This window comes from Coffea arabica, chromosome 6e (assembly GCF_036785885.1).
Source record: "Coffea arabica cultivar ET-39 chromosome 6e, Coffea Arabica ET-39 HiFi, whole genome shotgun sequence".
Taxonomy (NCBI): domain Eukaryota; kingdom Viridiplantae; phylum Streptophyta; class Magnoliopsida; order Gentianales; family Rubiaceae; genus Coffea; species Coffea arabica.
Genome location: NC_092321.1, coordinates 60,563,131 through 60,577,765, shown reverse-complemented (window position 1 = coordinate 60,577,765; position 14,635 = coordinate 60,563,131). Strand labels below are relative to the sequence as shown.

The window sequence follows — 14,635 nt, the reverse complement described above, 5'->3', positions numbered from 1 at the left end:
CTTTTAGATTTCTTACCACGGTACCATCCTTCCTGTCATATCCCCACAATCTCATCCTTTCTTCTCCCCTCTCTTCATCCAATCTTGTAATAGTTGACCTTTCTTTTTCGACTTTTCTTACCACTCTTTTAACTCCTCGTTATTGTCTTTCTCTCACCTATAGTTAGCGTCTAGCTTTTCATTGTTGCCATCCAATTTTCTATTATTTTCCCTTCACCATTCTCCCAAACCCTTTAAATCCATAATTTATTTTTTTAGGCTAGTAGTATTTTGTTTTTTGTTCAGTGATTTCATAATTTAATATTCACAAATGGTACCATAATTGATATTTTAAATCCATGACCAACGAATATTATTTTCTTTTTATTTTCTACAAAATTTGGCCTTTCAGTTAGGATTACTAAGTTGAAAGATAAAATATTGTTATTTACTTTTAGTAGGGTTGGTGATTTTTCCTCTTCATTTTCCCTCACATTAATAGATTTCAAATCAAATTCATATAATAAGTGGGCCACTTCTTACTTTTAAATTCAAAACACATGAAAGGATATATAATAATTTAAACAATTCAAAATTCTATTAAACAAAAAAATGAAGAGTTATAAACATTCTGATTTAACCATCCTAAAAATCCTTCCCACAATACATATAGATATAGATATAGATAAGAAGGGCAAATTATCGGTTTTGCCGCTGAACCTTTAGTTTAGATAAAATTTAATCCTCCAACTATTAATAGTCAACTTTTAGTCCTCCAACTTGTAAAATAGGGAACCCATGGTCCTTTTGGCTAGTTTATCAGGTTTTGTAACTGGAAGGTCAAATAAGAGGAATGGCAATATGCTTTGTAGAGGGCATTTTTTTCCACACAAAAACAAGCCAAAACCATATGAAGTACATTATCTTCCCTTTTCCTAACCCAACTAAACTAAGCCCTTGAACTAACCCTTTTTCCTTGCCCCTCTTCATCTTCTCTTGAGGATCTTTGTTAATGGAGAAGAGCATGAGACGATCTACACTCTCGAGCTTCAGAATAGCTGGGTATCATCGACATTGAAGCAACAATGGAATGGCAAATCAGGCTGCAAAATGAATACTTCGATCCGGTCCTTCTTTATTTCTCTTACTTTTGCCTTCAACCTAGCAGCTTTTGCCTTGGATCTTGATGCTGCAGCTTCAAATTCCTCTCTTTGCTTTTCTGTTGCATTGATCCTCTTGGAAGGCCAGGTATCAACTCAATAGAGTGGCGGCACATCTCCTCGTCAATCCAATCCCAATATCCACAGCTACCAACTTCTTGTGAGCAAACAGTGTACTTTCTTCTTGGGTTTATATCAGTTCACGAAGCAATCATCTTTGTGATTTTACCGCAGGGACAAATATGAAAGGAAGGGATGCAATATTTACGCATTCTTACTTGCTCTCAACAAACACTTCTCTCCCTTCCCTCTGCAATTCGTGTGTTGAGATCTATTAGGGATTTGGGTTGATGGGGAACATGATATACTTCGTTCATTTTTGCTTGTTTCTGTGTAGACAAAAAGACACTTCTATAAAGCATACTGCCATTCGCGTGATTTGTCTTTCCGGTTGCAAAACCGGATAAATTAGTCAAAAGAGCCACAAGTTCCCTATTTTACAAGTTGGAAAGCTAAAAGTTGACTATTAATAGTTAGAGGGTTAAGTTTTATCTAAACTAAAAGTTCAAGGGCCAAACGGATAATTTGCATTAATAATAAATAAGAATTGCCAATCTGAAGAGATAATAGCAACTCATTTAAATCTTGACTTAAAAAATAATAAAGAGAAGATTAAGCACAATTGAAGTTAGGTAAAATTAATAACTTGAGCATTATATTATTCAACTCAAATTCATTAGGTAAGTTTTTATTTTATTTGAAATCGAAACAATATAAGAATTTTGACCAAATGGTAAGATATGGAACTAAGATATTTCGCTAGAGTGTGATTTTTTTTTTTCACCATGAAACCTTTAAAATGAGGATATAGTTGATGTCTAAAAGATATATTTCACTGAATCAAACTGAAATATTTCTGGTTTCTGAGTCATCTGATTGCTGTTTGCATTAACTGCCTAGACAACCAAGATATTAGTAGATGCAACAAAGATCCAGAGAAAAGAGCCTTTTATTAGTTTACTGGACGGTAAGTAGTTGAAATATGGTCAACTGCAATGTAGGGCCTAGTTTTAGCAGCATCCCCAATGACATGAAAAACTCCCTTTCACCTTTAATTTCACAGAACACTTGTTCAACGATTATCAGAATCCACCATACAAAATGTACAAGGCATACCATTTCATGCACAATACCGATCAATCGAGAAACCACATATAATCCAAAGTCTTCCATCCTCTTGCCTGGGTAAGTCTCATTGCACCACTTAAGCCTATGCCATTTGCTCCTTTTGCCATTTACTTTCAACGAGTAGCTTTTTCAAACTTTACCATATTGTCCTAAATGCAAAAGAGAATTATGTATGACAATTTACTAATAGTTTTCTTCATTCCGTAAGAGGGCCTTTACCTTAAATAACCAGTTCCATTTGAATTCTTTAAGCATTCTTAGATATTAAAGTTGCCCTATGAGTTTTCAGCAATCTTCTGGTAACATGTATAGTGCCCATTCAGGCGTCCAATAATATTCATTGAATGATTATTCTCCAGGATGGCAGTTTGCTCTAGATGAATTTTCTTCTTCCGCTGATGCAAATTAGGTCAACAGCAGGTAAGAGACGAAACCAAGAAATAACCATCTTAGCCAACAGGTACAAAAGATTAGCTCTAAAAAGGTCAACATTAAGGTTTACAAATATTAATATGCTTTTCCATTACGAATTTTATTTTATGAGTACCTGCTTAAGCTACAAAAGTTACATCAAGCAGCAAAACCCTTGGATTATCACCTACATGTACAGGTTTTATGGTAACAAAATATTTCGTGGAATGATGAAATAGACAAAAAGAAAAACTAGTGTACCTGACGCATTTTTGTCAGTGAAAAAGCAACAGGATTATCCCCGTGGCAACATTGTAGCAGGCTTCTAAGAGAAATCACTGACAATACAGAAAAAGGATAAGTAATGTCACTTATAAACTACATCTTCCCAAGAAACAAGTTTAAATCTCCATCAAGGAGCAATTATCCAATAGTAGCCAAAGATAAATCAAAAGGTGCTGAACATGTGTGTATATATGGTTTTCTGTGACAATTTAACTAGACACCATAGTTCAGTTTCATGAATGCTCTTTTTTGCATGTGATCCACGTCAACTGATAAGAAAGTTGTATGAAGTAAGCATCCACAAAATTAAAAAAGAAAAAGAGTTGAGGGACTGGAAAAGGATGGGGAAATTGGACGTTAGAAAACCTAACAAGGTAAACCAGCTCGAAGTTGTGAACTATTTGGTTTCTTAGCCGCTAACTTGAGTAGTTGTTTCAGAAAGCTAATGTGCAGTGCCACTCCACAGCCTAAATCTCTTTCCTTTTTCCCACTCCTTTCAACTAACAAATGGAAGTAAACCAGTTCAGACGATTCATGAATCGGAAGCATAAAATTAACTACAGAAGCCAGATTAAAAAACACTTTCAAGCAAATTAAGAATTCATTTGCTGCAATTCTTGTCATTAAATGGTGTCTAGGCCTAAACATCTTTAACCAAAATAGAAAAGACGCAAGGAAAACAACCATATAATTAAAAAAAAAAAGAGAAGGAAAACTAACTGACTTGTTTTTCTTTTTTTTTGGTGCTTGTAAATGGAACTCCTCTTCTGCTTCCAATCTGTCACTTGATTTGTTTCACTGACCAGTTGACCTCCACTTCATGGAAGTGTAAATAACAAAGAAAATGCAACTTTAGTAAATAATGTTACTGTCTAATTACAAGAAGGAATGAACTATTCAATACAAAAGACAGCATACAGACTTTTACCTGAGAGACACAATCTTGATCAAGATTTGTCTCAGAAAATGAATAGTGCTACACAAGATAACTTTGATCAAGAATCTTTTTCACATTATATGACAAAAGCCATAATGGCTATCCTTTCCAAGAGGCAATTGTCCCCAGTTTGAGATTAGTAAAAACCATTACCTGCAATTCATTTTTCCTAATAGACTGTTGTATTGCAAAAGAACTTTGTGAGAAACAGAGCTTCTTGGGAAGGTTTTTCTGCTGAACCGGTTATTCCACAACTCAAACTTGCATTTGCTTGCAAGATGGTCCTGACTTTCAGCAATGAAGACATCAATTCCAACAACTGTATAGCTAGCTTCCATAAGACAAGAAAATTTCTCCACTGCTGCTACATGTAGTCTTGTTAGTTACCATACCTGAGGAAGAATAACTTTTTTTTCCCTCCTTGGCTTTTCTTCACCAAGACGCCTCTGTTCAAGGTCCAAGCTTTTATAGCATCATCATTCACGTTTCACATTTCAGATTTCAATAGTTGCAATACCCCATAAATTTCTGTTGAGCCAATATGTGTTCCATCCTGGCAATAGAAAACATGAATATGATTTCTCTCCTCAATCCAACTACAGCCTCCGCCTTTGTATAATCCTTTCTCTATCATCAACTTTCTAGTGTTAAGAACATCAAACCATCTACCAGCTGAAGCATAAACGTTTGATAGCATGACATAAACTTCAGACTTCTCCTCCACCATTTTTGAGAACTTTTTTGCTGCCTTTTCTGCCACAATTTTATCCCTGTATATTCTAGAACCATTTAATAAAGCTACCCAGGCATTAACTTCATGTTCACATGACATGCCCGTGATAAATTTTTCAGCCTCTGATAGGCATCCTGACCGAGAAAGCATGTCAACTACACAGGTGTAGTGCCTACCAGTTGGTTTAATGCCGTAAATCTTCTCCATTGAATTGAAATAATGCAGTCCTTTATCAACCAGCCCACAATGAGAACAAGAAAACAGAACTGCCAAAAGAATGAGCTCATTAGGTGCAAAGGATGAAGAATGTTCAAATTCATCAAACAGGGCAAGTGACTCTTCAGCAAAACCATTTTCGGCAAATGCCTGAATCATAGCTGCCCAAGATACTTCATTTTTCCTTGGCATTCTACTAAAAACTTGCTTAGAGCATTCAATATCTCCAGATTTTGAGTACATACTAATGAGTGCGGTGCCGACATAAATATCATACTGGAAACCATGTTTAACAATTTTTCCATGTAGAACCTTGCCTCTTTCTAACGAGGCTAAGCTTGAACAAGCACGTAGAACACTTGAGAAAGTGGATTTGTTTGGTGTTTCTCCAGACAAAAGCATCTCATTGAACAAGTCAGTAACTTTATCAAATTGTTCATTTTCTAAGTAACCCACAATCAGGCAGTTCCAGGAGACATTATTTTTACAAGGTATCAGGTCAAACAGTTTCCTAGCTTCTTCAAGCTGGCAATTTAAACTATAACCAGCAACCATGGAATTCCAACAAGCAACATTTTTCACCTTTGTCAAGTCAAAAACTCTGCGTCCATCTCCAGTTTCTTTGCATTTGCAATACAAGTCCACTAGTGAGCTACTAATGAAAACATCCGTCTCAATTCCAATTTTGATAACATGTCCATGGATATTCCTGCCTGCTTGCAAAGCTTCCAGGCTGGCCAAAGCACTAATAGCACAAGAAAAGCAAGATTTGTTTGGCTTAAACCCACTCTGAACCATTTCATGGAACAAGTTTACTGCATCTTCAGCATAACCATTCTGACTATACCTAGCAATCATGGCACTCCAAGAAATTTCATTCCTTTCTGGCATCTCATCAAAGATTCTACGAGCCTCTTCCAAACTATCCATCTCAACATACGCGTCCAAAATCGCAGTCCACGAAACAACGTCCCTCTCTTTCATGCCATCAAAAATTCTTCTAGCCAAGTTAATTTCTCCCACCTTCAAACTGAATGTAATCAATGAATTACACACAGGCAAACTCTCATCAAAACCAACCTTCACAACCAAAGCCAACGCACTCATTCCCAACCCAAAGTCAGCCGAATCTGCACAAGCTTTAAAAAAAGTAGTAAACGTAACATTATTAGGCATAACTCCAGAATCAAGCATCCTCAAGAAAAGCTTCATACCCTGCAAACCCAGACCATTTTGCACCAATCCACTTATCATCGCAGTCCAAGAAAATACATCCCGAAAAGGGTTCCTCTCGAAATACCAAAGTGCTTCATCCACTCTTCCATATCTCAGCAAACCAGAAACCAAAGCAGTCCGAGTAACCTCACCTCTCTGTGGCATTTCTTCAAACAACCGGCGCGCTTCATTCAAATTTCCCCACTCAACATTTGCAGCAATCAAACAGTTATATACAACTAAATTGAACCCGTTAAACTCCTTCAACATCTGATTTATTTCACCATATTTCCTACACTTTAAGTACATAACAAGCAATTTTACAGCTACATACTTCTCTGATGAAATTCCCTTTTTAATTAAATGGCCATGAAGTGCAGTTCCTTGAGTGATTAATCTTTGGTTTGAGATTTCCTTCAAGAGGTTAAGGTTTCTCTGCATGTAAGCTTTGAAGCTTTTTCTCGAGTTTATGGCGAAGACAGATTTGAAGGCCGTCTTCATTGTAGAAAGAAGTCGTTAAGTTGGTGGGAAGAAGAGGAGAATTCCCGCCAGAAATTAGTACTCCTTTTTGTATTTTAGGTGGCAAAGAAGCGATATGCCAATTAAACTATTTGCATCATTTACTCTTTTTTTTTTAAACAAATCTTGGGATGTTAGACCCAAATTTTATTAATTTTATTTGCATCAAAATTTGCATCATTTATTCGTGGCTATTATTTTATTAAAATTTTTTTTACTCACCAATGAACATTTACAATAGGTTTTTTTTTCTTAGTGGGGGAAGAGCAATTTGATAGTTTAAAGGAAAGGAATGTAAGTGAAAAATTTCGAATTCAAGTACTTCCATTCACACTAATCAAAATAATACTTCCTTCGTCCCAATTTGCCTTTTTTGGAAGAATGTGCAATTTATGTATAGTGATATTATTATCTTTAGTGATAAACAATCTTTTATTTGAAAAACAAAATTAATTTATGATTAAAATTTCACGGAAAAAATTGGATTGGCTTGTCTAAGATGATAATTAATTTAGGACAAGAAAAAGTGACTAAATTATATATTTTCTACTCATCCAATTAAACTTAATTTGTATTTTATTCATCCGCTGTTCTAATATAATTCACTCTCCGAATATGTTGATGTGAAATTTCCTATAAGAAGATGACGGGAATTGAATATATGAGAATTCAAATTCTATTAGTTTAAAAATGCGAGGGAGTAAAAAGTTTTTCTTCTTAATTCAAGGCAATACTTGTACAAATTATCAAGCAAAAAATTAAAAAAAGAAAAAGAAAACTCATAACTAATAAACCAAAACAGTTAAGATTAATAATATCGGACATATTGAACTATTATTGATCTAGACACTATCCCCTAAAATTGACAATTTTGTCACCCTAATATTACTTCTTACTATCAATTTGTGTGACATTATTCAACCAGTTAAAATGCATATCAATTTATATAACATTGTTTAATTAGTTAAAAAAGAATAAAATTATTAACTATTTTTAGCTGAAAAAAAATTCTATTATCCCTAACCTATGTTCGTAAAATTATTCAATAAGGACTACTCAAATCTTTCTCATTCGAAACTTAATGGTTTGGGGAACAAAATACAAATAGGTAATAGTTTAGGGTGCAAATTGCTCTTAACCCAAAATTTTATCTCAACGTTCGTAAAAACCTCAAATCAAGTCCCCCCCTTAAGTTGGTTGATTTTCAAGCATATTGTTGAAAAAGTCTTCTTCTGCAGTAATTATCATCCTCAACAACAATTTCAATCTTGTTGGAGATTGCAGCTCCAATTGGTAAGCCCTCTCTTTCTCTCTCTATCTCGATCAATCAATCTCTTTCTATCTTGCTGTTCAGTTTTCTCGAATTTCTCAATTTATCTCTGTTTTTTTCGGCCTATCATTTTAAGTATTGATAACATTAGTTGGGGTTTTCAATTGCAAATATTTCAGTTCTGATTTTGGAATTGATTTTGCAATTGTTTCGATCATATAAACAAATTATGTAATGATACCTGAGGCGTCTGCAGCTTGTAGAACTACAAAAAAGAGCTAGATAAAGACAGAAATGGCTGTAGTTTGTGGTGCAAAAGCATCTACTTGGGAAGGAATTGAGCGTTCGGAAAGGTATAATTCTGTTTCATTTGTTTTTGGATTTGAAAAGGGGCATGCTGTTTACTACCCTTGTATGTTGCTTTCTTGAATAACTGTTTTTGTATGTCTTTGATCGAATTTTGCAGTTACTTGGTGAGTTGTATGTTCGAGGAAGCGGCTTCGTTGGCTTCCTTAATTATCAGGAACTTGATGCGTGAGAATCATCAAAATGGAAATGTTGACAATGACAGTAATGAGAATGAATTGCATGACATGTTGGAGTCATCTGGTATGGTGTTTGTTCAGTCCATGAAGGAACTTGCAAGGTGACGTGCGATGTGAATTCTGAAATTTCTCCTGGGTTGTTTGTCTTATTATTGATCTTAATGATTATGCCATTGATTTACTCTTTGATCTCACAAATTAAATCCTCTGAAAATGCAACTTCTGGATTCAATTTAGTTTACGAATGATCTTAGGATTTGCTTTGAGCTAGAGGACTAATTATGAAGCAACGTTTCCTTTCTCGTAGTTCTACCTGGCAAGAAACTTGATGCATTTGAATCTCAGGCTATGAGGTCATTCTGGGTGTTGCGATTGACCTCTCTGATAGATTTGAAAAGGGATGTTTTCTTGTGGAGTGACAACTAGTGACAGGACAAAGTTAGGGGTGAAGGGCAAATGTAAGCATGCCTATGATGATTCAATTGATTCATCATGGCAGCGAAGAAAATTGTCAAGGCACTTGAGCTTGTCCTGAAAAGGAAAAAAACATTTTTTTTGATTAGGATCTGAAATTGCCTAATTGCTTTATAGACAATAATGAGTTTGGTTGTTAAATTTAGTACTAGAATACAGAACGCGATTAGAATCTAAAGAAACAGGAGTATTAGATGATCTAGGCAATGCAAAATGCTTGAGATATGGGATGGAATAGTGGGTTACCTATTTGGTAAAAGTATTGAGAAAGAATTTGGGTTTCAGTCATATTATTACCAGAAGTGCAATTTCTATTGGAGCTATTGTCTTTATTATCAGAAGTTGATGACTTTTAAAAGGAGAATTAGATACTTTAGAATATAATCTGGGCTTGCACAGTGCAAGAATGATATTGGTGTTGTACATTTCAAGCTATGGTTAACACTCATAATCTTGACCAAAACATATTGGGGATTTTTTTTTGTGTGTGGTTTTTTTTTGGGGGGGGAGGGGGGAGGATATTGATGCTTGTTGCACCTAGATTTCTAGTATTCTTTGACTGTCTTGGTAATTGTCATAATAGTATTGATAATTGAACTTATACAAAAAACAAGGCACTAGCTATTTAACATCTGGAAGTAATTTAAACTCTCATAATTGTAGGATAATTTTTTTTTTAACTTTGCAAATTTAGAGCCATTATTGCTTATTCTGATGCATCAGTTTAGCTGCCTGAACACTGTTTATGGAGGTGCATGAGTTATTTGTCTATACATCTGTTTGTTTTTGCTTTAAGGCAGTTTCCCTTCTGCCTGAATGCTGCTTACAGAGGTGCATGACTTATTTGTCCATACATCCTTTTTTTTTGGGGCTTTAAGGCAGTTTCTCTTCTGCCTGAATGCTGTTTATGGAGGTGCATGACTTATTTGTCCATGCATCTGTTTGTTTTTGCTTTAAGGCAGTTTCCCTTTGCCTGCGTTAGGGGAAAAGAAAACAAGAAATAAAAAGGAAACACTCTAATGACCAAAGTGTTTAGTTCATGCTGTATTCAATAGGATTTGTATTCTCATTAATAAATACTGAGTGTGTTTTTGGAAATTTCATGTAATTTGCAGGACCTTCGAAATTCTGAAGGAGCTCAAACATCTATTTGGTTCAGTAGCTGCCATCCCTGTGCAAGTTTTGGTTACTGGGTAACCTTTCTGACCTTCAGATGTTAGTTCGTTGCAAATTAGAGTTTCTACACAAATTTTTGAAAAATGAATGGCATAACTAGTTCCATTGAGATGTTAGACATTCACCACTATAGTTAACAGCATTATGCTTGCAGAATTGTAGCTTTCCTCTATGTTCCATGCTGCAAAATTTGTGGATCGTAATGCTGGTTTGTCCTTATAAATGTTTTAAAATTTTTTAAGCAATGGATTGTCTATTCATTGCTCATGACTTGAAGTTGTAGAATTATCTGATTACAACATGCCCTGAGAGTTATCTCTTTTTCAGAATTCTTATTTGCCAACAGATAATTTAGAGTTTTTTCTTTCTAAGGATTTTGATTGTTTAGGCATTCTATTGGGAGGCAAATTGCATATTGTTACTCCTTAATGCGCAACCTCTTTTCAACACTTAACATGTAATCAATGATAGCCCTAATTAAGCCTTTACCATTTGTGCTATTTATTTTTGGGTTGAGTTTGTTGCGCGTTGTAATCTACTTATTCTGTCAATATCTCCGGAGGAAGAATTCCTTGAGTTCTAGTGCAGATGTCTTTTACTCGAATAAAAACAGGAGATACACTTTTTGAACTACCTTGTTGTTTCTCTCTTCCATAGTCTGCTTTGCCTGTTTAGTTGAATAATGCCAACTTAGCCACCTTGGATAAGAGATTGAAATGGTGAATTTCTTCTTTATTTGTCAATTTGACCAAGTCAGTCTTTGTCTTGTCTCTAAGTTTATTAATTAGCCCATATGAAAGATCCCTCCCTTCATCTTCTTTGAATTTTCATGTGGTGATGCACTCGTTTCAAGAAAGCTATTTTGGAAAACTGAGTTATATTCAAACTACATGTTGTTTTTAGTGTTTGTTTTCAGATATCAGAAGGCACATCTTCTGATGTTGAAGGATATCTTAAGGAGTTCCTCAGCAAATGGATTTACAAGGATGAAGGGTATTATTTTTCGGTAGAAGCTGATGGTGAAGAACCTGACAGACGATTTTCTCTTGGTGTTGATGAGTACCTGGAAGTTGTTGACCTCTATGTGATGACATGTCTTGGGATGGTTTTGAGAGACATCGACTCTGCAATATCTTGGGTTGAGAAGGCTTCTCTACCTGAGGATAAGCGACAGGTATAGAAGTCTTGATATCTAAAACTGCTACGAGGATTCTGGTGTTTGATGGTTTGTATATTGTGTTTTTGATGTGAAGGGCTTCTGACATGACCTTGATGAATAGTTCTTTTATTTGCAGTAACTCCCTCCATTATTATTGCCAAGTATAGAGAATATTGCTTCTTACCCATTTTGCTTTCTCCTAGTTGGTCCTGGTCATTTCTCTGAAAAATTGTGTTGTTAGATCATTTTTTTCTGCAAGATTTTTCTTTCTTTGATGATCTGTTTACCTCCGATTATAAATATCCATTCGATATGTGCTTCATTTGTTGGGATTGGAAGCAATTATTAATCTGGCTGCATGTTGTTTGTGACATGTTTTGTAGACGTGCACTCATTCATCCTTGCATTGCATAATGTTTCACTGTTTTTACAGGAACTTTTGAGGCGACTGAACTCTATGAATGCTTCGAAGGCAACCAGTTCATCACAGGCTCCTGTCTCATCTCTGCATGCAGATAAACATGGAGTTGAATCAAAGAACTCTTCGAAGAATTTGGAACCTGGACACGTAGCCAGCAAAGAGAACTCTGTAAAAGAAACAATTCTGAAATTGTCTGGGCGGGGAGCACCATGCTTCTGGTGGTTCCAAAATACCACTGTGAAGTTTGGAAATTTTAGGTTGAATCTATCAAATGGAAACATCTTGCTGGGCTGCATTTTGTTGTTCATGTGCTATTTTCTAAAGAGGAAACAAGCTTCTTTAAAGAGGTACGATGTTCTTCTTTTTATGAAAATTTGGTTATGTATCTGTTGATATGACAGGAAAGAAGACTAATTTCTGCTGTTACAGGGTTCTCAGGAAGCAAGCGTTGTCTGTTAAAAAGGGTTTGGTGGACTTATGGCAACTTGCATTCTCTTATCAGGTGAACCCTCTAGCAGCTGTTCAACCTCTTCCTGCTGCAACTCGTGGGAGCCTGTAATGGGACGTTAGTAGTGAATACTCATAGGACGAAACATTTTTTGTCAGGAGAAATGGTAATGAAGCTCTTGGCTCATTCATCTGTAGATGCAAATGTTGTATCCCAGTTGCTGAAACAATTTTCAAACAACTGGTTCATAACTTTTCCTGACAATGTAAGAGATCAGATTTGTAGGCATGTTTCATGGTAAATTCTAATGTAGGTACGTAATGGGCCGCCAAGTTTGCTTCCTTTTCAATTTTGGTAAATCGAGGTTCATCTCTTTTGTAGTACTTCGAAAAAAAATATGTTGCAAACAAACGCCATAAGCTCAAATAAATTAAATATATTCAGTGGTAAATTTAAAACATAGTAAATTCTTTTCACCATTATACAAAATGTTAAATCTGAACATTTAGGATTGATATTGGAAGGAAAAAAAAAAGTTCTAATCTTGAATATTTCTTTTCATGCATATATTAGTTTGAAATCTTCGTTTTTCAATTCAAAGCTAATACTCACTAATAACGCACCATATGATAGAAATGAGTCTGTTTGGATTGGTGGTTTGGTTTACTTAGTTTACTGCAGCAAAATAATTTTTGAAATTTTTATTTGGACACGTCAGAGTACTCTACTTGAAATTTAGTTCGTGGATTAAGAAGGACAACATTCGTTGAGGGAACCCACAAATGTTTTAAAATATGGTGTAATTCCTCCATCACGTGAAATGGTCAGAAAAGTGGTATTCCTATTGGGATACGGGGCAGGAGCGGTCGTCAGGCCAACCGCTCCTGAACGGTCTCCTCACAAGGTCCAACAAATAGACCACAATAAGCCACGTCAGGAAGGCTTCAGTTGAGGAGAAACGGAAAAAACAAAAAGAAAAAGAATTGACGGACTGTTTCATGAAGCGCTGGTCCGTTACCGCCCAAATGAATCCTCAAAACGAAAAGTTAAGTCACACTCCCTCCAAAATAATTGCCCATATTCATTAATGCAAAATTCTACAAAATAGAGCAAGAAAGAAAAGCAAAAGGAAAACAACATTGCAGAATTATACAAGGGATAGCAAGAAGTAGTAGAAATAGAGTGGCTGCGAAGGAAAATCACGGCGAGGAGAAGCAATAAGTAGTGGCAGAAGGAGAGAGTTTAAGATTGGCACTCAAATATCAAAAGACTTGAGAAGGTGAACGGGAATTGTGGAGTACAAGATTGGGAGATCCGAAGAAGAGATAAAGCAGAAGAAACAGAAGTAAGAAAACATCAATGGTATCAGATAAATTGTGGATCAATTTGACTTGTAGTTATCTTTTGCTGTATACATCATTGTGAACAAATTGGCTGATTATACTTGTTATAGTTTTGGTTAAAGTAATTGTTTAATACAATGGAAAATAGCTAATACACTGGAACCTTCGGTTGCACATAATAGATATTATAATTACCAACACGGGGAAAGAAAGGTATTGAAAATTTTGCACACCAAGTGCTTGCAAAATTGCGTGCATGGGTTAGGGATTGTTATGGTTATTGTGCATGAAGTTGGTGTAGGTTTTATTACATAACAGTGGCTGAGTGGAGATTAAATATGATATGGGCTTCTAAGATGGTACATACTGTTGAGGGAGACATACAAAGTGAAGTGATTGGGAGTGCAACCACCTTTCGAAGGCAAATGTCACAACCTGTCGAAGAAAGTCAATCTACGGTGCAACCATCTTTGATTGGGAGTGCATCGATGTCACAGCTGCATGACCCAGAAACACCACATAGATTGTTGTCATATGGTCGAAAGAGAAAAAGTTGGTACTGCTGTATTATTCATAAGGTTGTAATTCAAGTAACATGACTGTAAAAGGTAGACACATACGTTAATTGTGTTTATACCATAATGATGATACCTATATAGAATATAATTTCATTTCTTAGTCATGATAAAAAACTTGTAGGAAGGGATGTCATAACATATCAATTTGTTTGCTGCATAAAGTACAAACTAGACAAACTTCATTTAAATCGATAATAATCACATGTGATTTCATTTAAAACTGTTTGAATAATAGCAGTTACAGTGTGTATGAAGATAGTTCCAAATTAGTGCTCGTTTTTTTATAGTGTGTTTGAAGAGTGTTACATGATAGTTATTGGGAAGTTACAGTGTGTTTGAAGAGTGTTACAAAATAATTTATTGGAAAGTTATAGTGTTTGAAAATTAATACAAAACTATTTAAAGACTGTCAGTTGCAGTGTGTTTGAAATTATGTTACAAAATAGTTATTGAAAAGTTACACTGTATTTGAAGAGTGTTACAAAACTGTTTGAAAACTGTTAGTTATAGTGTGTTTGAAAAGTATTACAAAATAGTTATTGGAAAGTTACGATGTGTTTGAAGAGTGTTACAAAATA

General features: G+C 35.3%; 2 protein-coding genes across 7 annotated transcripts; one reads left to right on the top strand and one right to left on the bottom strand.

The window, feature by feature from the left end:
- Positions 1-2,225: 2,225 nt before the first annotated feature.
- LOC113696258 (pentatricopeptide repeat-containing protein At2g13600-like) lies at positions 2,226-6,731 on the bottom strand. Of its 4 annotated transcripts, none has more exons than XM_072055918.1 (3): positions 3,748-6,731; positions 3,000-3,076; positions 2,226-2,722 (listed from the first exon to the last, which is right to left on the bottom strand). In XM_072055918.1, exon 1 carries the CDS (start codon positions 6,623-6,625, stop codon positions 4,448-4,450), a length of 2,178 nt encoding a protein of 725 aa, XP_071912019.1. In that variant the 5' UTR covers positions 6,626-6,731; the 3' UTR covers positions 2,226-2,722; positions 3,000-3,076; positions 3,748-4,447. The 4 variants fall into 4 exon arrangements, with proteins under 4 accessions (XP_071912019.1, XP_071912020.1, XP_071912021.1 ...); XM_072055919.1 differs by having other exon boundaries at positions 2,226-3,076; positions 3,748-3,839; positions 3,952-6,731; XM_072055920.1 differs by having other exon boundaries at positions 2,226-3,076; positions 3,748-3,839; positions 4,114-6,731.
- A 1,069-nt stretch (positions 6,732-7,800) lies between these two features.
- Positions 7,801-12,485, top strand: LOC113695276 (protein APEM9-like). 3 transcript variants are annotated; one of them, XM_027214306.2, is made up of 7 exons: positions 7,801-7,936; positions 8,170-8,266; positions 8,380-8,559; positions 10,048-10,125; positions 11,012-11,282; positions 11,701-12,035; positions 12,127-12,485. In XM_027214306.2, exons 2-7 carry the CDS (start codon positions 8,208-8,210, stop codon positions 12,245-12,247), a joined length of 1,044 nt encoding a protein of 347 aa, XP_027070107.1. In that variant the 5' UTR covers positions 7,801-7,936; positions 8,170-8,207; the 3' UTR covers positions 12,248-12,485. The 3 variants fall into 3 exon arrangements, with proteins under 3 accessions (XP_027070107.1, XP_027070106.1, XP_071912016.1); XM_027214305.2 differs by having other exon boundaries at positions 12,118-12,485; XM_072055915.1 differs by having other exon boundaries at positions 7,835-7,936; positions 8,093-8,266; positions 12,118-12,485.
- The last annotated feature ends 2,150 nt before the right edge of the window (positions 12,486-14,635 follow it).